The sequence below is a fragment of the Rhinatrema bivittatum genome, chromosome 9, assembly GCF_901001135.1.
Source record: "Rhinatrema bivittatum chromosome 9, aRhiBiv1.1, whole genome shotgun sequence".
Lineage (NCBI taxonomy): Eukaryota > Metazoa > Chordata > Amphibia > Gymnophiona > Rhinatrematidae > Rhinatrema > Rhinatrema bivittatum.
The window spans coordinates 234389537-234413160 of record NC_042623.1 but is presented as its reverse complement, the minus strand read 5'-3'; the positions used below and the strand labels follow the sequence as shown (position 1 = coordinate 234413160).

The 23624-nt window shown below is 46.3% G+C and overlaps 1 protein-coding gene across 17 annotated transcripts in view; it reads right to left on the bottom strand.

The window, feature by feature from the left end:
• DLG1 (discs large MAGUK scaffold protein 1) overlaps window positions 1-23624 on the bottom strand; it is an 890153-nt gene that overhangs the window by 72326 nt on the left and 794203 nt on the right. For all 17 annotated transcript variants that reach the window (XM_029615884.1, XM_029615888.1, XM_029615886.1 and 14 more), the window contains 2 exons: window positions 17667-17839; window positions 16980-17089 (listed from right to left, as the gene is read on the bottom strand). In XM_029615884.1, the coding sequence (XP_029471744.1) occupies window positions 16980-17089; window positions 17667-17839 (283 nt within the window). The remainder of the gene's footprint in view (window positions 1-16979; window positions 17090-17666; window positions 17840-23624) is intronic.

Below are 23624 nucleotides of genomic sequence, written 5' to 3'. Positions count from 1 at the left end.
AGATAATGAAAATATTCAGAATCAGGTAGGTTGTATTGTATATCGGAGAAAGAAAGTATCTTAAAATTATCAGTTAGCTGCCCACAACACCAGACACCTCTTTGGGACTATCTGCTACATATATTTCCCAATTTGATCATCATGTACCCCCCTTTATATAGGCCCAAAGGTAACAGCAGGGACAAAGATTCATGCCCCGTCAGGGCAGATCTCCATCTTTTCCATAATTTTAAAGTTAAACCAGTAAAAGGATTTAGAACCAGATTATAACTTCCTTGCAGAGGTAGACCCCAAAGACTTACATACAGGGATTCATCCTTGATTTCCGCTTGCTCAATGCTTATTCATTGTTGCTTAAAAACTTGGGTCGTCCAATCATATACAGCTCTCATTTGGGCCGCAATATAATATTGTGAAAAACTGGGGACTGCCAGGCCCCCCAAAAGCTTAGGCCGAAATAACACCCTTCAAGCCACCTTAGGAGGGCGTCTCTACCAGATATCTCAGATCCTATCTCACTAACAGACGCTTTTCCGTCAAACTCGTCTCTTCTGAATCCTCCATCTACTCTCTATCGCAAGGAGTTCCCCAAGGCTCCTCCCTATCCTCCACCCTCTTCAACATCTACCTTCTCCCCCTATGCCACCACCTATCTGATCTTGGACTTAAATTTTACATCTATGCGGATGATGTGCAAATCATCATCCCCATTCATGAATCTCTAACTGCCACCCTTTCCTTCTGGGAGAAATGCCTTGATTCCATTAACACGCTCCTTACCTCCCTCCAACTGGCCCTTAACTCTACCAAAACCGAGCTACTACACATCCATTACCAGCAGACCCTTACAATTTCCCCTCTTAATGTCTCCCAGCCCACCCCCACCAGCCCTCAACCCCCTGTACGAAACCTAGGCGTCCTCATTGACTCTCATCTGAACCTCAAGAGCCACATAAGCGCCGTCATTAAAGGAGGTTTCTACAAGCTCATGATCTTAAAAAAGCTAAAGCCCCTACTTCACACCCATGACCTCAGTTATCCAAGCAACCCTCATATCTAAGTTAGACTACTGTAACTCACTGTACCTTGGCCTCCCCTTCTCGACCATCAGACCCCTCCAGATACTTCAAAATGCGACAGCAAGGATAATCAGTAATGCTCGCAAATCTGACCATATCACCCCCATCCTCAGAGACCTACACTGGCTTCCCATCCCCTCCCGCATCTTGTTCAAAACCCTCACCATCATACATAAAGCCATCTACTCCCACAACTCCTCATGGCTCCACGAACCACTGCTACCAGTTCAATCTGCCTGTCCCACCAGAATGAACTCCAAATGCACCCTACAAGTCCCTACACTTAGGAAAGCCCGTCTTTCAGCAACAAGGTCCCGCGCCCTTTCCGTTGCGGGCCCCTCCCTCTGGAATTCTCTTCCCCCTGAACTACGCCTGGAGCAATGCCCTTTCAAATTCCGCAAACTTTTAAAAACCTGACTTTTTCACCAAGCCTTTCCGGATTAACTCCCAGACTGACCTTCGCCCACCCCCTGCAGACCAGGCCCGCCTGTCCACCCCATAATTTATTGTAATCTGTAAATTGTCACTCTGTAATTTTGTTACCCTGTAATTTATCATAACTTGTAAATTCAACTATAATCTTCAAGTTAACTGTAACCTGTTAACCCTGTTATTCTCCTCTCTGCTATCATCTCCAACCTTCCCTTCCTTGTGAAAGTCCTCGAGAAAGTAGTCAATTCCCAGCTCACCGACTACCTCGAGGACCACAACCTCCTGCACCCTTCACAATTTGGATTTCGGAAAGGCCGAAATACCGAGAATCTCCTCTTAGCCATTACTGATAACATACTCATTGGACTAGACCAAGGAAAATCTTTCCTACTGGCCCTACTAGATATATCGGCAGCCTTTGACACTGTCAATCATCAAATCCTTATCACGCGCTTGACAGAGATAGGCATTGCCGACACAGCACTAGACTGGCTCACCTCTTACCTTACGAACAGAGAATACCTTATAAAACTCGATAACTATGAATCCTGTCACATTCCCCTCAGACAAGGCGTCCCCCAGGGATCCTCCCTATCCTCCACCCTCTTCAATATATACCTCCTCCCCCTCTGCAACTTACTCTCAAACCTAGGTCTGGACTTCTTCCTATACGCTGACGATGTACAAATACTCATACCCATTCAGAAAACACTCAATGAAACCATCCTCTTCTGGGAATCTTGCCTATTCACCATCAACTCCCTACTAACCGACCTTCACCTTGCACTCAATGCAACCAAAACCGAACTACTCTTTATATCCAAGCAACCTGAACACGACTCCTCCACCACACCACCGCCCCCATTCATCTCTCCCACACTACCCCTCTCCGTAAGAGACCTGGGAGTCACACTTGACCAACACCTGAACTTCAAGCCACACATCAAGTCCCTTCTTAAAGCAGGCTTCTACAAACTCCAGATCCTTAAAAAGCTCAAGCCTTTACTCCATACGCAAGACTTCAGATTAGTCCTACAGTCCACCATTTTCTCCAAAGTGGACTACTGCAATGCCCTTCTACTAGGCCTTCCATACTCCACCATCAAACCACTTCAAACTCTTCAGAACGCCATGGCACGAATCCTTACAAACACACGTAGAAGAGAGCATATTACACCCATCCTAATAGACCTACACTGGCTGCCCATCCAGTTCCGCGCCCAATATAAGACCCTAACTATTCTTCACAACACTCTCTACAAAAACAACTCCCCCTGGCTTAAGGAAATGCCCCACTTCCACTTCTCAACCCGTCAGACAAGATCCACATCTACAGGCACCCTGCACACCCCCCCCCCTCAAAACAGCCCGCCTCTCCACCACCAGAGAAAGAGCCTTCACCATCGCAGGCCCCGCCCTCTGGAACTCCCTCCCCACACACCTCCGTCTTGAACCTTCACTACCAAACTTCAAAAAAGGCATTAAGACCTGGCTCTTCAGACAGGCCTACCCCGAAACCAACCCCTCGTAGTCAACCCCCCTGAAACCCCCTAGTCACACCCTCCTGCAACCCTTCCACCCACCCTGTACCCCCCCAACCCGCCCACCCTCCACCCACCCTATACACCCCCCTCTCCCACCATACACCTTATCACACCCTAGTTACCATACAACCTGTACAACCTGCGTGTTAAAAGTTAAAACTTTGCGACAATGTTTTAACCCTCGTTAATTTGTCTCTCATGTAAATAATGCTATGTTCCTTTTACCTTCTCAGCTGCTATCTTTTCCTCCTTTTACCTTCTCCCCTCCCCTTTTTTTTCGCTCCTGCTCCATCTCCCACTCCCTGTTTTTTGTAATTTCCTCCTTTCTCAAGTTTATTGTAAACCGGCGTGATGTGCTCGCACGAACACCGGTATATTAAAAGCTGTTAAATAAATAAATAAATAAATCTTGTTCAGGTCCCCGTTACTCCCGGACCCCTATTAGTTGTCCCGTTCCCCCTCCCCTGTTATTTGTAATTTCCATCTTTTGTTATTATGTAAACCGATATGATGTGTACTTTAATGTCGGTATAGAAAACTTAATAAATAAATAAATAAATATAATGAAAGACTTTTGTATTTAGCGATCTCAAAAATTTAACTAGCACCTCTATCGGGAGTATTTGAAAAGGTAGAGCCACCTAGGGAGCACATTCATCTTAATAACTGCCACCCATCCTAGTCAGGACATGGGATATGGGGTCCAAATATCTAGGTCTTTAGAAGTCTGTGCCATTAACAGAACATAATTTAATCTAAATAACTGTGACCAATCAGGTCCCAGCTGAATTCCCAAATATCGAATACTATGGGATGCCCTGTTCTTCAGATAGAGAAACACTATGGGATGCGCCTGTTCTTCAGATAGAGAAACATTTAGGATTTCTGATTTGGACATATTTACTTTGAAGCCCGAAATGACACTAAATCTCTTAAGTTCTTGCACTAATATGGGTAGTGACACTGCGGATGGGTCACAGAAAACAGGATATCATCCACAAATAAAGAAATTTTAAATTGGGAGTCGCCCACACAAACCCCCTTAATATCATCATTACTTCGTATCATGGATGCCAGGGGTTCCATAAACAGAGCAAAAAGTAGAGGTGAGAGTGGGCATCCCTGTTGTGTGCCCCTACCCAGTTCAAAAATACTAGAGTACAAGCCATTGACTTGATGCAGGCCTTAGAGGAAGTAATCATAGCTCTTAGCCAAGTTTGAAAATTCTCCTCCAAGCCTACTTTTTGTAATACTTTAAACAAAAACCCCCAGTGGACCTGATTGAAAGCTTTTTCTGCGTCTATGGCAAGTAAGACTGAAGGAGTCTTACTCTTATGGAAAATCCACATTAAATTCACTATTTTGCGAATGTTAACTCCTGCCTGTCTACCGGGAATAAATCCAGATTGATCTATATGGACCAGGGATGGCAGTACTTTATTTAATCTGCTAGCCAAAATTTTTGCTAGTATTTTTAGGTCAAGTTTCAATAATGATATAGGCCTGTAAGAGCTACAGAGATTTATCCTTGGCAAGCTTCGACGGCACAGTGATTCCTGCCAAGTCCGTTGAGAGTGGTAGAACAGGGTTTATTAACAGATTATATACCCTTTGCAAGTAAGGTATAAGCAAATCACTGTACTACTTATAAAAAAAAGAGTCCAGAGAATCCATCCAACCCCAGGGCTTTATTAGATTTAAGAGAAGATATGGCATTAAATATCTCCCCCTGGGATACCAACCCATCTAATGATTGCAACTGCTCTTCTGATAAAGCCGACAGCGAAATCCCCGTCAAATACCTATATCAGCATCTAATATAGGGTGTTCATTAGAGTACAATTCCTTAGAAAACTGTACAAATCTGTCCCTTATACAAGCATTATCCATTACATATGTTCCTTTCGCATCTTTAATCTTTAGAACAAGGCTCTGAGAAATCTGATGCTTCAATTGGCGAGCCAGCAATTTACCTGGCTTGTTCCCTTCTGCAAAACAGAGCTGTTTCATTTTGTCTAACTGATATTGAATATCTCCATAAAGGAGAGCTGGAGCTGTTGCCATTTTTTTTATCCAACTCAAGAAGGGTTTTGCACCCCCCATACATTTTATGCTTCTGTTCCAATTGACCTATATCTTGCATCAGCTCCGCTTGCACTTGCTGTAATTGGTTTTTGTGTGTCGCTGCTTGAGATATCAACTTCCCCTGTATAACTGCTTTAAAGCAGTCCCATAAAGTACTGGACAAGACTGCACCATTATCATTCAAACAAAAATATTCCTTAATGTCTTCCCGAATGGCCTCGCTCATTATCTTATCTGAAAGCAGCGTGTTATTCAAACTCCAATATTTTATCCCTTGTTTCTCCATTTGTAGGCAATAAGACCCCAATATGGGAGCTTGATCTGTCCTTGTAAAGGAGCCTATTATTGCACTCCCATAACTCTGAACCCATAATTTGCTACCTAACATATCAATCCGGGAATAAATCCCATGTACCCTGGAGTAGAAAGTAAAATCTTTCTTAGTGGGATGCTTAAAATGCCCGATATCTTGCAGGCCTCAGGTATCCATAAGGGCCTTTAAGCGTATGCTATGCATTTTAAACCATCTCTTGCAGTATTACTATTGTCCAGATGGGGGTTCATAGTCAAATTAAAATCCCCACCCAACAAAACCTGCCCCTGTATAAAATCACTTAATGAGTGCTTGAGTTGTACAAAAAATTCTCCTTGATTAGCATTAGGGGCATAGATGTTAATTAATGTCACTAGTACCGTGTCCAGTTGAACCACCAGTGCTAAATAACGCCCTATTTTATCCTTTTTACAGGCTATAACTTCAGCTCTTAGATCTTTAGAGAACATAATACCCACCCCTCCCTTTTTCTTTTCCTCTGAATTCGAGGCTAAAAATATCTGTGGATAATTCTTATCCCAAAGTAGAGGTTCATCTTTCCTAAGTAAGTATGTTTCTTGTATAAAGAAAATGGAAGCTTGAAGCGCTTTAGCTTCATCAAATAATAGCTGCCATTTGCGAGGTAAATTAAGACCTTTAACATTGAGAGATACTATAGTTATCTCAGCCACTGGAAATGTAGACTGAAAAATACCCCATAAATCCTACTATCCAACTTTCAGCCATACATGTTCCACTTGTTACATAGACAAAATTTCATTTCACATTATCAATCTCCCCTATAGACCTCCCCCCTCCTAAAACAGGCATTGGTGAGGACTTCCACCTCACCATATCTAAGAGGAATGGTGCCTCCCTGCTCGGCCATATAGTAGCTATTCATATGAAGTGGTGTATCAGCATGTAACTCAAATTCGCCCCCCCCAAAAACAGATTAAATCATATGTAAAAAGGTCTCTTTTGAAACACAATAAAATCCAAACCGATATGAAGAAAACTGTAGTTAAATGGAATATCAAACTTTGGAGCGTAGGGCCCTATATATGGCCCTGAGAGCCAACCAATCCTGAAGTTAGGGTTCTCAAGAAGAAAACAGAAAAACCACAGTCTCCTGCTGGTCTCAGGTATTGATGCCCAACACAGGAGTCACTTTCTGAATTTCTTCTCGGCCTTTTACCACCTTTACTGGCCCGTTGCCTTCGCAATGAAGGCTGTTCCGGGTTCCTTATTTGGTTTTACTTCAATGCCATGTTGCCTGAGAAACTTCGCTGACTCAGAGGATCTCGCAACACAAGAATGGCAACTGATGGTAAAAGAAAATCCAAATGGATAGAGCCATTTGTATCTGTTTTCGGCCCTCAGTGAGTCTGTAATATATTTCATGGCTTTACGCCGCTGCAATGTTATAGCTCAGAGTTCGTTATATACTTGTATTTTTGCACCTTTCCAAGATATATTTCCCAAGGTTCTTGCTTTTTGCATTATAGACTCCTTCACTGGATAATTTCGCAGGCAGGCAATTATATCCCTAGATTGGTAGTTACTGGGCCTCTCCAGAGATCGATGAGCTCTGTCTACCGTGACCTCCTTTTCAAAAGGTTCAGATGAATCAAAGTTCAAAATAGCCATACAGATATCCTGAACCAAATTAACATAATTGGTATTTCCCTCTTCTTCAGGTACTCCTCTAAAACGAAGGTTATTTCTTGTGTTTCTATTTTCAAAATCCTCTAAGTTAGAGGATGAATCCTTCAGTTTGTTTTAGAAGCTGTGCCTCCCTTAGATTGCTACATCATTGCAGTGGCCTAATCTTCGGTGGCCTGCTCCAGCTCATGTACACGATCCCCTATATCTTCCACCTCCTTGCGCAAGTCCCCAATTGCATTGTGTATTTCTTTTTTAAGGACCATGTCCATTTTGATGTCCTTAAACCAGGCTAAGAATTCTTTGCGCGTTTGGCCTATCTCCCCGCCAGAATCCAAAGCAGCCTCAGGAGCCCCTAGATTTTCCGATGCGCTCAGGGTAGGAGAAGTCTGCCAGATTGACTGACACCGTGTCGCCAGCTGTTTTGGGTCCAAAGTAAGCGCCGGAGGAATTTCCTCTACTTATTAAACCACTTTTATATTGCTGCCATGTGGAGCTGAAGATTCAGGTGGCCATCTGCAAGGGCTAATGTCACTTCCTCCACTACCTCTTCCTTTCTAAGGGGGAGTACAACTCATACTTTTACTTCATATTCTTGAAAACTTGGGCTCTCAGGGATTTTCTTCCACATGGCCTGCACTGAAAAGAATCATGCACGGGGCCAAGATATCTCAAGTATAAATCATGGAGGTCCTGGCTGGCCATTTACTGATGGCATTTAGAACAAATCTGAAAGGCCTCTTACCCACATGTATTTATTTATTTCGATTGTAGATCACAACAGTTTACAAAGGTACATTTATAATTATAATTCAACCAACAAATATCCTATTAGCGGTATACATAGTCATATATATAGTATATAGTCTAATAAACCTGTATATATTTGTACACACTGCCAGTCTTGTTCACAGTTTTGTTTTCCTGGGATGAAGGGAGGTAAATTCCCCCTACTAACACCTTCTTCCCCAGGTGGAGGCACCAGGCACCAAGAACGTGAGGAGCGATGGAGTCTGCCCTACAGGGGGCTTCCGCAAGGTTGATCTAGGACCTAGGTAAGCGAGGGGCATTACATATTGAGGAAAGGAAAGAAAATTATTATTTTTTTTTATGACAAAGGTAAAAACAAACAAAAAAGATGCTGAACTCCCTAAGAAACAAAAATTATAGGCAAGAAAAATACTAAATAAAAAATTATTGCCATGGCTGACAGCCAAAATTCCGACTGAACACAGAGGCAAACAAAAAAGACTGAGGTGACTCATTATGTGGTGGCAGCACAGTAATTCCTGCTCATGATCAGAAATACTTCAGAGAGATCTTGGCAATATTGATCATAAAATGATCAAATTTGAATTAATTACTGGAAGGGGGACAATATATAAATCTACAGCTCTAACACTAAATTTTCAAAAGAAAAACTTTGATAAAATGAGGAAAATAGAAAAAAACTGAAAGGTACAGCTGCAAAGGTTAAAAGTATACAACAGACATGGACACTGTTTAAAAATACAATCTTAGAAGTGCATTCCAAATGTATTCAACATTAAGAAAAGTGGAAGGAAGGCAAAACTATTACCAGCATAGTTAAAAGGTGAGGTGAGAGAAGCTAGTTTAGCCAGAAAAAAATCCTTCAAAAATTTGAAGAAGGATCCATCTGAAGAAAATAGGAAAAAACAAAAGCATTGTCAAGTTCAGTGTAAAACATTGATAAGGCAGGCTAAAAGAGAATTTGAAACGAAGTTGGCCATAGAGACAAAAACTTATAATAAAAACTTTAATTCTTTGCTTCTGTGTTTACTAATGAGGATATTGGAAAGATACCAGTTCTGGAGATGGTTTTCAAGGGTAATGAGTCAGATGAACTCAACCAAATCACTGTGAATCTGGAAGAGGTAGTAGGCCAGATTGACAAACTAAAGAGTAGTAAATCACCTGGTCTGGATGGTATGCATCCCAGGGTTCTGAAGGAACTAAAAAATGAAATTTCTGATCTATTAGTTAAAATTTGTAACCTATCATTAAAATCATCCATTGTACTTGAAGACTGGAGGGTGGCCAATATAACCCCAATATTTTAAAAGGGCTCCAGGGGCAATCCGGTAAACTATACACCAGTGAGCCTGAATTCAGTGCTGGGAAAAATAGTAGAATCTATTCTAAAGATCAAAATCACATACAAAAGACATGGTTTAATGGAACACAGTCAGCATGGATTTACCCAAGGGACGTCTTGCCTCACAACTCAGCTTCATTTTTTTGAAGGGGTTAATAAACATGTGGATAAAGGTGAACCGGTAAATGTAGTGTATCTGGATTTTCAGAAGGCATTTGACAAAATCCCTCATGAGAGGCTTCTAAGAAAATGAAAAAGTCATGGGATAGGAGGCGATGTCCTTTCGTAAATTAAAAACTGTTTAAAAGACAGGAAGCAGAGAATAGGATTAAATGGTCAATTTTATCAGTGGAAAAGGGTAAACAGTGGAGTGCCTCAGGAATCTGTACCTGGGCTGGTGCTTTTCAATATATTTATAAATGATCTGGAAAGGAATATGACAAGTGAGGTAATCAAATTTGCAGATGATACAAAATTATTTAGAGTAGTTAAATCATAAGCGGACTGTGATAAATTGTAGGACAACTTTGCAAGACTGGAAGATTGGGCATCCAAATGGCAGATGAAATTTAATGTGGACAAGTGCAAGGTGTTGCATATAGGGAAAAATAACCCATGCTGTAGTTACATGATTTTAGGTTCCATATTAGGAGTTACCACCCAGGAAAAAGATCTAGGCATCATAGTGGATGATACATTGAAATCGTTGGCTCAAGGTGCTACGGCAGTCAAAAAAGCAAACAATGTTAGGAATTATTATTTATTCTCATGTTCTGAAACTCCGTTTATTGTAACGCCTCACCGCGATTGTTTTGTTTTATGTAAACCGACCTGATTTGATATTTGTATCGAGAACGTCGGTATATAAAAATGCTAAATAAATAAATAAATAAATAAATAAATTATTAGGAAGGAATTGGTGAATATAACAGAAAATGTCATAATGCCTTTGTATCGCTCCATGGTGAAACTGCACCTTGAGTATTGTGTACAATTCTGGTCACTGCATCTCAAAAAAGAAATAGTTGCACTGGAGGAGGTACAGAGAAGGGCGACCAAAATGATAAAGGGGATGGAACAGCTCCTCTATGAGAAAAGGCTAAAGAGGTTAGGGCTGTTCAGCTTGGAGAAGAGACGGCTGAGGGTGGATATGATGGAGGTCTTTAAAATCATGAGAGGTCTAGAACAGGTATATGTGAATCAGTTATTTACTCTTTCAGATAATAGAAGTACTAAGGGGGCAATCCATGAAGTCAGCAAGTAGCATATTTAAAACTAATCGGAGAAAGTTCTTTTTCACTCAATGTACAATTAAGCTCTGGAATTTGTTGCCAGAGATTGTGGTTAGTGTAGCTGGGTTTAAAAAAAATATTTGGATAGGTTCTTGGAGGAGAGGTCCATTGATTGCTATTGATCTAGTTGACATGAGGAATAGCCATTGCTCTTGCTGGCAACAGTAAGCGCAGTTGATTATCTGTAACAGGTGCTTTCCTAGGACAGCAGGATGTTAGTCCTCACATGTGGCACAGAAAATTTTCTAGAAGCTTTGACCTGCACACTGAGCATGCTCAGCATGCCACTATCCACACGTCCACGTGAGGCCCCCCTTCAGCCTTGTAACATAGATAAAAATACGAGCGAAAAAATAAAACAAAACGCAGGAGAACCCAACTCCGCGTGGAGGTGGGTGGGATTCCTGAGGGCTAACAGCCTGCTGTCCTAGGAGAACACCTGTTACAGTTAAACAACTGCGCTTTCTCCTAGGACAAGCAGGATGGTAGTCCTCGCATATGGGTGAATAGCCAGCTCCAGGCTGTCTGCTGGAATAGGTGAGACCAACAGATGCCGAACAAAGTGCTAACAGGCACAACACAACTGCGGCTTTGCTGGTTGGTAGGAGACTGCCTGGCTTCAACCAAGGGCACTAGGCTGGAAGAGTTGGGTTCAGGTGTGGAAAAGATTGCGCAGGATGGACCTACCAAATGCACTGTCCTGCTGCTCATCTTTGTCCAAGCAGTAGTGAGCCACGAATGTGTGAAGAGAACTCCACATTGCAGCCTGACAAATTTCGACGACAGGAACCGCTCGCAGATGAGCCACCGATATCACCATTGCCGAACAGAGTTAGCTTTGATGCGGCTGGTTAGCTGAAGGCCTGCCTGCGCATAGCAGAAGGCGATACAATTCGCCAGCCAGTTGGATAAAGTCTGCTTGCCCACTAGCATACCTAGCCTATTGGTATCAAAGGGCACAAAGATCTGAGAAGACTGTCTGTGCCCAGCTGTATGTTCTAAGTAGAAAGCCAAGGCCCTCTTGCAGTCCAGGGTATGAAGAGCCCATTCCCCTGGGTGGGAATGAGGCCTGGGGGAAAAAAAGATGGGCAGAACAATGGACTGACTGATATAGAAATCAGTCACTACCTTCGGCAGGAACTTCGGATGCCTACTCAAGAGCATGCGATCATGAAAAAATCGCGTGTATGGCGGGTATATAACCAAGGCCTGAAGCTCACTGACTCTATGAGCCGATGTGATCACTAGGAAAATTACTTTCCAGGTAAGGAACTTCGGATATCAGGAATGTAATGGGTCAAATGGAGGACACATGAGCCGTAACAGGACAATGATGAGGTCCCAGGACACAGCAGGGAGCTGAAGAGAGTGCTTCAGCTGAAGCACACACCTCATAAAATGACCCACCAAAGGCTGCACTGATATGGGTGTGCTAGCGATACCTCGATGGTACGAACCAACCATGCTGCGATGGACCTTGACTGTGCTGGTTTGGAGCCTAGACTCTGAAAGGTGCCACAAGTAGTCCAATAGTTTGGGAAGGGGGCAGTTCATGTCCCACACACCAGATGGAGAATAGGCTCCATTTCGAACTGTATGACTTCCTGGTGGAAGGCTTTCTAGAGGCCACCAGGACTTGTGAGACACTGACCGAAAGGTTCAGGGGCTGGAGAATTATGCGCTTAACATCCACACCATGAGGGCCAGCGCCCAGAAGTTCAGGTGGCACAGGGTGCCCTGGTTCTGAGTTATCAGATCGGGAACGGTCCCCAGTCGAATGGAGTCCCTGATTGACAAGTCCTGAAGAAAAGGGAACCAGACCTGTCTGGGCCAATAAGGTGCTACAAGAATCATGGTTCCCCTGTCCTGTTGAAGCTTCAGGAGGGTCTTCAAGAGGAGTGGGAGAGGAGGGTATGCATACAGTAAACCCTTTCCCCAGTGAAGGCATTGCAGGCCAGATGTCTGCCCCCTGGTGACAGGGAGCAGAAGCTGCTCACCATGTAGTTGTACGGGGAGGCGAAGAGATCCACATATTGGGTACCCCACTGATGTAAAATTCTGGCTGCCACCCCCGGACTGAGGGACCACTCATGTGGCTGAAAGGAGCGGCTCAGCCGGTCTGCCAGCACATTCAGATTCCCAGGCAGATACATCGCAATTAGCGACATCCCCTGTAACAGAGCCTAGGACCACACCTGCACTGCCTTGCAACAGAGGAGGAACGGTCCCATGCCTCCCTGTTTGTTGATATACCACATTGCTACCTGGTTATCTGTCCTGATCAGGACTTCTTTGTGGAAAAACCGGTCCCTGAGAGCTCACAGTGAGTAGCAGATTGCCCGAAGCTCCAGAACGTTTAAATGGCAGTGGGCTTCTTGGGCGGTCCAGAGACCCTGTGTGTGGAGGCTGTCCACATGGGCTCCCCAGCCCTGAGGAGAGGAGTCAGTTGTGAGCAGCACTTGAGCCGGAAGCCCTGCCGCAGGTTGGAGATATTCTCCCACCAGGACAGGGATGTCTTCAAAGGCTCAGTGACCGAAAGAGGGGGTCTCGAGGTCCTGGGAGGCCTGTTGCCACTGCGCTTGCAGGGTTAATTGCAAACTGTGCATGTGCAAGCGTGCGAAAGGGGTAACATAGACCAAGGCTGCCATGTGGCCCAACAAGTGGAGCAGAAGGCGGGCAGTCACTTGCTGTCTGTTGTGCACAAAGGTTGCCAGTGAGGTAAGGGCAAGGGCCCAGTCGTGAGGCAAAAATGCTTTGGCTTACACTGTGTCCAGCCTGGCTCCTATGAAGTCCAGCTGCGGAGATGGGCAGAGCTGAGACTGGGGTAGTTGATCACAAACCCAAAGGACTGCAGCGTCTGCACTGTTAGGACCAGAACACTCATGTCCCCTGTGCGGGAATCGCTCGATCAACCAGTCTAGGTCCGGGAAGACATATACTGCACAACATTTGGTGAACACACGAGGGACGTGTACTGCACAACATTTGGTGAAGACACGAGGGACCGAAGCAAGCCCGAAGGACAACACCTTGTACTGATAGTAAACCTTCCCAACCATGAAACAGAGGTATTTTCTATGGCTGGGGAAGATGGCTATGTAAGCGTAAGCCTCCTTGAGATCGAGGGAGCAGAGCCAGTCTCCTCTTCTGAGGAGAAGTATCAGCATACCCAGAGAGATCATCTTGAACTTTTCTCTTAAGAGAAACTTATTCCATGTCCTGAGGTCGAGAATGGGGCGCAAGCCCCCGCTTCTCTTTGGTATAAGGAAATACCTTGAATAGAACCCCTGGCTCCACTGAGGGTGAGGGATGGGCTCTACCACTCCTGCTGCAAGAAGGGCGGAGAGTTCTATCTAGAGTACAGCCTGCTGGGAGGATGAACCCCATGACGGACATGGGGGAGAGGTCCCTGGGAGCCATCTGAAGTTGAGTCGGTACCCCTGATGGACTATAGCAAAGACCCATCGGTCCAAGGATATTTCCTCCCAGCGATGGGCAAAGTTGAGGAGCTTGCCCCCCACTGGGGATCTGATGTCAGGGGTATGCTCGGCTGACTCATGCTCCCTCGCCGCCAGTCAAAACCCTGTAGTTGTGGCTTGCGGAGGTGCTGAGGTCTAGGTGTTTGCTGTTGACAAGGGCGGCCCCTAGAGCTAGTGCGCAGTGTGCGAGCTTGGGAGGCTGGAGGATACTGTTTCCTCTGCCTGTAAAAGGACTTCCTGGAACTGGACCTGGAAGATTTTCTGGCAGAGGAAGGGGTGTTGGAGGCACTAGCAGAGAGCTGTTGAAGGGTGTCATAGTGGTCCTTCAAATGGGCCACTGCATCTCTGACCTTATCTCCAAAGAGGTTGTCACCTGTGCAGGGGAGGTCAGCTAGCTTCTCCTGCACCTCCGGACGGAGGTCAGAGGCCCTGAGCCAGGCCATCCTAAGAGTGCAGATGTCCACAGTGGCTACACGAGCCGCAGTTTCAAAGACATCATAGGTGGATCGCACCTCGCGCTTGCCAGCCTCTTAATCTTGCAGGACAACAGCAGAATGCCTCCTGCTGCTGCTGCGGGGTCTCTGCGAGATCCTGGACCCGCTTACATAGGTTCCAGTTGTACTGAGTTATGTACAACTGGTAGGCGGCAATTTGGGTGATGAGCATAGCACCCTGGAAGACTTTACGGCCCAAGGCATCGAACTCCCTATGCTCACACCCCAGAGGGGCAGAGGCGTGGGTACAGGAGCACCTGGCTTTCTTGAGGGTGGACTCCACAACCACAGACTGGTGGGGAAGGTGCCGCTTCTTGAACCCCACGGCTTGCTGCACCAAATAAGTGGCATCCACCTTCCTATTCACAGGGGAGATGGAGGTCGAGTGCTCCCACACCTGAAAGAGGAGATCCTTGAAGATGTCATGGATGGGAACCGCCACGATCTCCTTAGCAGCGTCAACAAACTGGAGTACCTCCAACATCTTGTGACGCACATCATCCTCTGTAAGCAGTCAGAAGGGAATTGCCTTGGCCATGGCCCTGACAAAGCCTGCGAAGGACAGATCCTCTGGAGGAGACAGACGTCTTTCCTCAGGCGGGGAAGGCTCGGAGAGGGGGTCGTCTGGAGGAAGACTGTGGAATTGTCCCCCCCATGGGTCGTAAGGCCCTTCCTCCTCACTAGGTCCAGGGCCAGCGCAATGCAGGTGTGGCCTATGGGGGATACCAGCCACAGGCTCTGATGGCTTTGGAGGTCTCAAGGGCACTGTGGGAATCGATGGTTCCCTTGGCATTGAGGGGACCGGGGCTGTGGGAGGCCAGAAGGCCCAGTAAAGGCTCGGGGAACCAAGGCCTCGAGAATGCAGCACTGGCTGCATCCTCCTCGGACCTGATGATAGAGGTTGCTCTGGAGGGGGGCATCGGTGGCCATTGGGGGACAGAAGGCCCCCTCGGACACCAGTTGTTTGGTAGGGCGCCTAACAGGACGTCCAGATGCTTGAGCAGAGGTGCTAGGATAGAGGGTGGGGGCTCCGGCACCAGCATGGGGGCCGGTGGCACAGGCAATTCAATGCTCCGAAGAGCTCTGAGCACTGCGGTCTGCATCCTGCAGTCCAACTCCTCCTGTCCGGTAAGGCCATGACTGAGGGAGGGGGACGAGGCGTCAGCGGCACGGTGCCAGGCAGATACTGGTGGGGAACACTTGGGACTCCCAGGGGCATCAGAGGATGGGGCCTCGATAGTTGGGGTCGCTTTGGTGGCGGTGGGGTTGCTTTGGTGGCGGTGTGGCCGGCGGCGGCACTGCACTGGAACTGGAGCCATGCACAGACGGTGTCTGGTGGTGATGCTTGCAGGATCTCCCACGGTGCTCTGCCCTGTCTTTCCCCGGCACCAAGGAGATGGAGGATCCCGACATCCATGACACTGGTGAGATCATGGAGGATCGGTCACCGACCCCGCAATCCTTCGAAGTAGTGGAGAAAGGAGTAGCAAGAGGGAGCGTATCGAGGGGCTCCCCTCGACGTCGATGACTCAGACGCAGGTGTGGATGGAGTGGACTTTGTAGAACTGAAAATTTTCTCCATCTTATCAAGGCGCGCACGATGGCCTTTGAGAGTCATCTGGTCACACAGCTGACACCTACGGACATTGTGCAAGGCTCCCAAGGCAGAGGATACAAACCTCATGCATGCGTGATGGACATGGTCCGTGGGCACAGACGAAAGCCGGACACCTTAACAGCTACCCGACGTGCGGTCGATGACCGGCGGTCACTGAGAGGCGAAGTGCTGGGAATCGACCGCAAAAAAACGAGAAAACAATGACTTTAACCTACCATGTTGAAGAGGTACCAACCGTGAAGGGGGACCAAATGAAGGAACATGGAAAGACACTGTATTTTTCCGCAAAAAAACAAGAAAAGTGGAGCTCCACGAACCGAGAGGCAACTGCACCACAGAAAAGAAGAGATTGAAGGGGGACCTCACATGGAAGTGCGGATAGTGGAATGCTGGGCATGCTCAGTGTGCAGGTCAAAGCTTCTAGAAACTGAAAAGTTTTCTGTGCCAGGCTCCATTCAATGATGTCACCTATATGTGAGGACTACTATCCTGCTTATCCTAGGAGAAGCATGGTATCTACTTAGTGTTTGGGTACTTGCCAGATACTTGTATCCTGGATTGGCCACTGTTGGAAACAGGATGCTGGGCTTGATGGTCCCTTGGTCTGACCCAGTATGGCAATTTCTTATGTTCTTGTGTTGGCACAGTTGGATATCACCTACTTATGTGGATGTTTTTGTTCCTTCTTGCCCATGGGAATGATTTTAACCACAAAATCTAACAAATATGAATTGGGATTCACAAAGTAATCACACACTGGCAACCTAAAGGACTATTTTTTTTTTGAGGAGCACTCATTTCTTCATATATCTCAAGTGTTTTTCAACATAATTTTCTGTTTAGTAATAATTTCTATACTTACATGATGTTTTCCATAGATTTAGGCTTAATAAAAATGGAGACTGGATACAGCTGGGCACTCTGTAATCTTTTGATTGCATTGCCAGAAACATCAAGAATGCAGTGCTTACCCTAAGGCAAAGATGACATATGATTAGAACAACTCCAGTCACCTTGGATTTCTCTAGTTTGAGGATGAGAAGTTTTATTTTTTACATATCCTTTTGATCCAGTATTTTTCCCCTAGCCTCTGAACTTCTAGTTCAACCAGAGCCTATTCTAAAAAAGGGCCATGGCGCCATAAGCATTTATTTACAGCCACCCATGGTTTCCTTCCCCACCCAATTTATAGCCCCTCAATTACAGCAACAGTTCTCTGACTGAGAGGTACAGACCAAGGCTCCCTACAGATACCAGCACAAGGGTACTTCTAGTCTGTCACCAAGTATTGCTGTTTTGTGATGACAAATTAATTCTTCCTCCCTCCCCCAAAAGGAAAGCTATGAACATGGTCTCCATTGTTCCCTCTCCTGTCCAGTTCAAGCAGCAGGGCTCAGAAATTGAACTTAGTCTCTGCATGATAATGTACAGCACTGACAACTATCAGGCCAGCTTAAGACTGATTCATTACGACAGTTATGAAATAAACTGATCACAAAATAGCATAAGCATGATCGGTAATTAGTTCAGCAAGGTCACTTCCCTCTACCTTTTCTGCTACCTCCCGCACAGACTGCACACTTGTCCCATATAAGTGATTGTTGTATTGTCCAGCTTCAATGAACTTGTGATCCTGGATGTCTTTTTCCATCTGCTCTCGAGATGTAACAAAGTGATAGTCCCGGCCATCAACCTCATAATCTCGTTTTGGTCTTGTAGTATCTATGAAAACAAATATACAACATACAACCTTGTAAGAAAAATATAATCCTGCTACTGGAATTCAGGGTGTCATATCAATGCTTCCCAACTTCTTCAAGCTCAAGGCACACCTACTTTAACAAAATGTGCAGCACACCAACATCCATGAATAGAGAGCAGAGATACATAAGCCAAAACAGAGCAGCATTCCAGTGACTTTAACTGATGTGGAGGAGTGGCCTAGTGCTTACAGCAGTGGACTGATAACCAAAAAAGCTATGGTTAAATCCCACTTCTCCCACTGATGCTCCTTTTGACCTTGGGCAATTCACTTCACCTTCCATTGCCTCAGGTACAAACTCTAGGGCAGCGAAATACCTACTGTAACTGAATGTAACTTGCCTTGAGCTAGGATTTGGAAAGGTGAGAAATCAAAGTGAAATCCTTATTTCAGAAGGTTTTGGCAGCTCCCCTACACTACAACTTTAAGTAGGCCTGGTTTCATACAATACATATATTGAGAAAAAATGAATCATGAATGCTGCGCAAAGCAGAGCCTGGCTATCCATGCCCTGATTTCTTCCCATTAATTTCCACACTCTGGGTTACATACTGTAACTAGGAAAGAGGGGCATACATGAGAAAAAGAGTTCCTGCATGTTTAAGAGTTATCACTGGTATCTTGTTACTGCAAGATGTTGAGAACAGTGACCAAGTGCTGGACTAAACCTGAGCATCAGGCAGTGGCACATTTGTGTGCCATGAAACACTGGTTGGGAAACATTGTTCTACATTAAAATAAAATATTATCTATATGCTGTATAGAAATGTCTGGTTATCTTTCTACTCTTCCCATTAATATACTGTAGCCTTCAGCTACTTTTTTCGATAGGCATCACTTCCCATGTCGGCAGCCTAAACCTGGAGCTCCCCTCCACGCTGGCATAAATCGCTGAATTTAGCCTTTTGAAACCGACCACGATCGCGATTCGGGACAGCACTCAGCCATAGTAAGATCCCCCACAGTGCATGGCGTCGAAACGCAAAGCGGTGGACTTTAAAAAGTTCTCCTACCAGAAGGGAGGGGGATTCTGCCGATTCGGAAAGAGACAAGATGGCGACCGCTGGAGAAATGGAGGACAGAGAGCCTGCGTGCAGTGCGCTACCGCCCGGGGGGGCTGACTGGCTGACAAGATCTGAGCTCAGAGACTGGTTCATTTAGCTCAGGCAAGATATTAAAAATTATAAAACTGAAGTCGATGCTCTCTGTGCAGAGCTACGGGAGGATATCAAGGAGCTAGGGTGCAGGACAGATGAGGCTGATTTAAAACTGGAGGCTCATGATGAAAACCGGAAAAAGATGCAAACCATCACTACAGACCTCCAGACCACACAGATTAGATTCGACAAGAAATTGGAGGTCTTAGAAAACCGGAGTCGGAGGAGTAACCTCCGCTTCAGGGGGATCCCAGATAGAGAGGAATATAATGACACTGTCAGCGTAATCGAGCAAATTTGCGTCCATATCCTCACTGAGAACCCTGAGGAGCCACCCCATACACTACCGTGCACCAGTATTGAAAGCAAAATTGCTTACCTTGTAATAGGTGTTATCCCAGGACAGCAGGATGTAGTCCTCACATATGGGTGACGTCACTGACGGAGCCCTAGTGCGGGAAACACTTTCTGTCAAAGTTTCTAGAAACTTTTGACTGGCCCTGGGAGGCCAATGAGCATGCCATGATATTCTCTGACACAGGGGTCTCTCTTCAGTCTCGTATGTAGCAATAAGCGTTAGCAAAAATAAAATAATAATAAAAGGTATTGGACCCAACTCCGCGGGGTGGCGGGTGGGTTTCGTGAGGACTACATCCTGCTGTCCTGGGATAACACCTATTGTTGCGGTCTCTACCGCTTCCCTCCGCCTAGGGCCCAAACCCGCCTACCTCCGCTTCAGGAATCACCGCATTCCGCCCGCTCCGGACCCCGGGGGCTTCTCTCACTCCACGTGGCGGCCGCCATTACGTGCCTGCTTCTCTTCAGTCTCGCGCATGCGAGGACGCCTGTCTTGAGCGCTCAACTCCCGGAAGCCTGGCCCCACCCGTGCTGCTGACGTCACGCCCAAGTCCCGATATAACCGGCGCTCAAACTCTCTCTCATCGCCTTGCAACGAGGTTCACAACTCCATAGTTGTTCTTAGTTGTGTTCTTGGTGATCTCCACGTTGCCTGCTTCTGACTCCGGTTTGCTTCTGACTTCGCTTCAGCCTGCTGCCTGCCCCAACTCTGGTTTGCCTCTGACTCCGCTTCTGCCTGCCTCCGACTCCGGTTTGCCTCTGACTCCGCTTCAGCCAGCCTCTGACCCCGGTCTGCTTCCGCTTCAGCCTACAGCCTGCTTCAGCCTCTGGTTTGCTACCGACTCTGCTTCAGCCTACAGCCTGCTTCAGCCTCCGGTTTGCTACCGACTCCGCTTCAGCCTGCTTCAGCCTCCGGTTTGCTACAGACTCCGCTGCCGCCCGCTGCCCTGCCTTCAGCCGGCCCTCGGCCCTGTACAGCCGGTCCCCTGCCTCCCGGGTACCTTGGACTTCCTTATCCTTCCTGCTTGCTCTGGTCCCGGTCTAAGCCTATCTGAGCCCCTGGACTTTCTGTCTCAATTCCGAGTCCCAAGGACCCGGTGCCCTATGGGCTCCTCCCGGGGGGTCCCTGGTTCCTGGGTGAACACCTCCTGCTTGTGGCTCCGCCACCCGGCCTACCCTGTCACCCTAGGTAGGCCTATCTCTCCAGCAGTGTCCAACTGCAACACCTATTACAAGTTAAGCAATTTCGCTTTATCCCAGGACAAGCAGGATGCTAGTCCTCACATATGGGTGATTAGCAAGCTAGAGGCTGAGTCATTTTGTAGTGAAGCAACAGTAAAGTATTGTTGTTGAAAATGAGTCAGCCGAAGATCACAGCAGATTGGATGTAGAAGGAGTTGGGATTAAACTGGAAACAAGTTCTTTAAGACAGATTGTCCATAGGCTGAATCTTGTCATCCCTGCTTGTCCAAACAGTAATGAGCTGCAAAGGTGTGAAGAGAACTCCATGTTGCTGCTTTACATATGTCAAGGATTGGCACTGAACGATAGTGTGCTACTGAGGTTGACATTGCTCTTACTGAATGTGCCTTTACTCGCACTTGGAGAGGAAGGCCTGCTTTTTCATAGCAAAACTGTATGCATTCTGCTAACCAGTTGGATAGAGTATGTTTACCCACTGCTTTACCTGGTTTGTTTGGATCATAAGAAACAAACAGTTGAGTAGATTTCCTGTGGACCGCAGTGCAGTTTATGTAAAATGCTAGTGCACACTTACAGTCCAAGGTGTGTAAGGCTGTTTCTCCTTGATGGGAATGAGGCCTTGGAAACAATGTGGGTAAAACTATGGATTGGTTCAAGTGGAATTCTGTAACTACTTTGGGAAGGAATTTTGGATGTGTACGGAGAACCACTCTGTCATGTAAGAACTTTGTATAGGATGAGTATGTGACAAGTGCTCGCTCACTAACCCTTTTAGCTGATGTAATGGCTATGAGGAAGATAGTTTTCCATGTGAGAAATTTAAGATCACAGGAATCTATGGGTCAACAGGCGAACGCATGAGCCTTGTTAAAACCAGATTCAGGTCCCATTCTATGACTGGTGGCTGAACTGGTGGTTTTAGGTGCGTTAAACCTCTCATAAATCTACTGACGAGAGGTTGTGTGGAAATTGGTGCATCTCCCATTTTGTTATGTTATCCTAAAAAATAATCTCAGACAGAAAGAGAGAATATGGCGCAAGGACCCTACCCCGCAACACTCCTCTAGCTACAAAACAGCATTACACGAATACAGACTATCTACACTCAAACACAAACGTGACTTCTACTCAAAAAAAATCCATGACTATAAATTCAACCCCAAAGTGCTTTTCTCCTATGTCGCCAGCCTCACCACCCCCATCCCTCCTACCATACCAGACTCTGAGGCAGCCGCCAAATGTGAGGAACTGGCCATCTACTTTCAGAGTAAAATCGCCAACCTCCTCTCCAGATTTCCGTTCTCCAATCTCTGTGCCCCCACCACCCTTACTCCTATCCCCGCCTCATCCCAACCCACAATGGCCATTCTTGACTTCACTTCCTCTAAGGAAATCATTAGCCTCCTTCGTAAACTTAAGCCAGCTTCTCACCCTAGCGACACCATCCCCACCAAAGCGCTAATAGCCATCCCAAACAGCATAGCTAGAGCCATAGCAGACATTATCAACTGCTCCCTCACCCATGGGATGGTCCCAGACTCACTTAAGCACGCTGTCGTCAAACCCCTTCTTAAAAAACCCTCCCTAGACCCTAAAGACCCCTCCAATTTCCGCCCCATCTCCAACCTCCCTCTTATTTCCAAGCTAATGGAAAAAGTTGTTAATTCGCAACTCATGGATTACCTTGAAGATCACGCTATCCTCCATGTTTCCCAATTTGGCTTCAGAAAACATTTTAATACCGAATCCCTACTCCTCTCCCTAGCCGACTACCTCCTCAGAGGTCTGGGCCAAGGCCACAGCTACCTCCTTGCCCTCCTTGACATTTCGGCGGCTTTTGATACCATCAGCCACCACCGCCTCCTGACACGGCTAGAAAGCATCGGCATCTCAGGAATAGCTCTCGCCTGGTTCAAATCCTATCTTTCAAACAGAAAGTTCTCTGTCAAAATTGGAAACAACCTCTCTGCTTCACACCCTTTACAACAAGGAGTCCCGCAAGGCTCATCTCTTTCCTCAACCCTCTTCAATATTTATATCACCCCCCTCTGCCAGCTCCTCACTGACCTTAAACTCAAATTCTATCTCTATGCTGATGATGTTCAGATCATCATTCCCATTCATAGCTCTATATCTGACGCCCTGGAGCACTGGGAAAATTGCCTTGCAGCCATCAACTCCCTCCTCACCAACCTTCAGCTTGCCCTCAACGCAAACAAAACGGAACTCCTCCACATCTCCTCGCAACCGCCTGACCTCATACCTAATGACCCTAAACTTAACCTCCTCTCAGGTCAACCAGCTGTTAGGGACCTCGGAGTTCTCCTTGATCCCAACCTTAGCATGAAACCACAAATCAAATCTATCCTCAAAGCAGGCTTCTTCAAACTCAACGTTCTTAAGAAACTCCGACCCCTGCTGTACACCCAAGATCTCCGCACAGTGATCCAAGCCACCCTTACCTCCAAACTGGACTATTGTAATGCCCTCCTCCTAGGGCTCCCCTTATCTTCAATAAAACCCCTTCAACTTTTGCAAAACGCCACTGCAAGGCTCATTACCAACACACGCATACACGAACATATTACCCCTGTCCTCAAGGATCTACATTGGCTTCCCATCCTTTTCCGTATACACTACAAGACCCTGACCATAGTACACAAATCTATCCACACACACAACTCCAACTGGCTTGACCTCCCTTTCACTGCGCCCCTGTCCTCCCGAGCCACCAGATCTGCCAATAAAGGTAATCTACATGTACCGTCCTTGAAGGCAGCTCATCTCTCATCCACCCGTGACCGCTCCATATCCATTGCCGGCCCCGCCCTCTGGAACTCCCTACCCGTCCACTTGCGCCTTGAACCCTGCGCCATCAAATTCAAAAAGAAACTAAAAACATTCCTGTTCAACCAAGCCTACACAGAATAGACCCTCCCTTCCCTCTATTGCTCATACCCCCTAGGTGACCGCCCTTTTCCTTATATTAAGGAATCTAATCACAATGTACATTGTTGTCTTCTTGTTA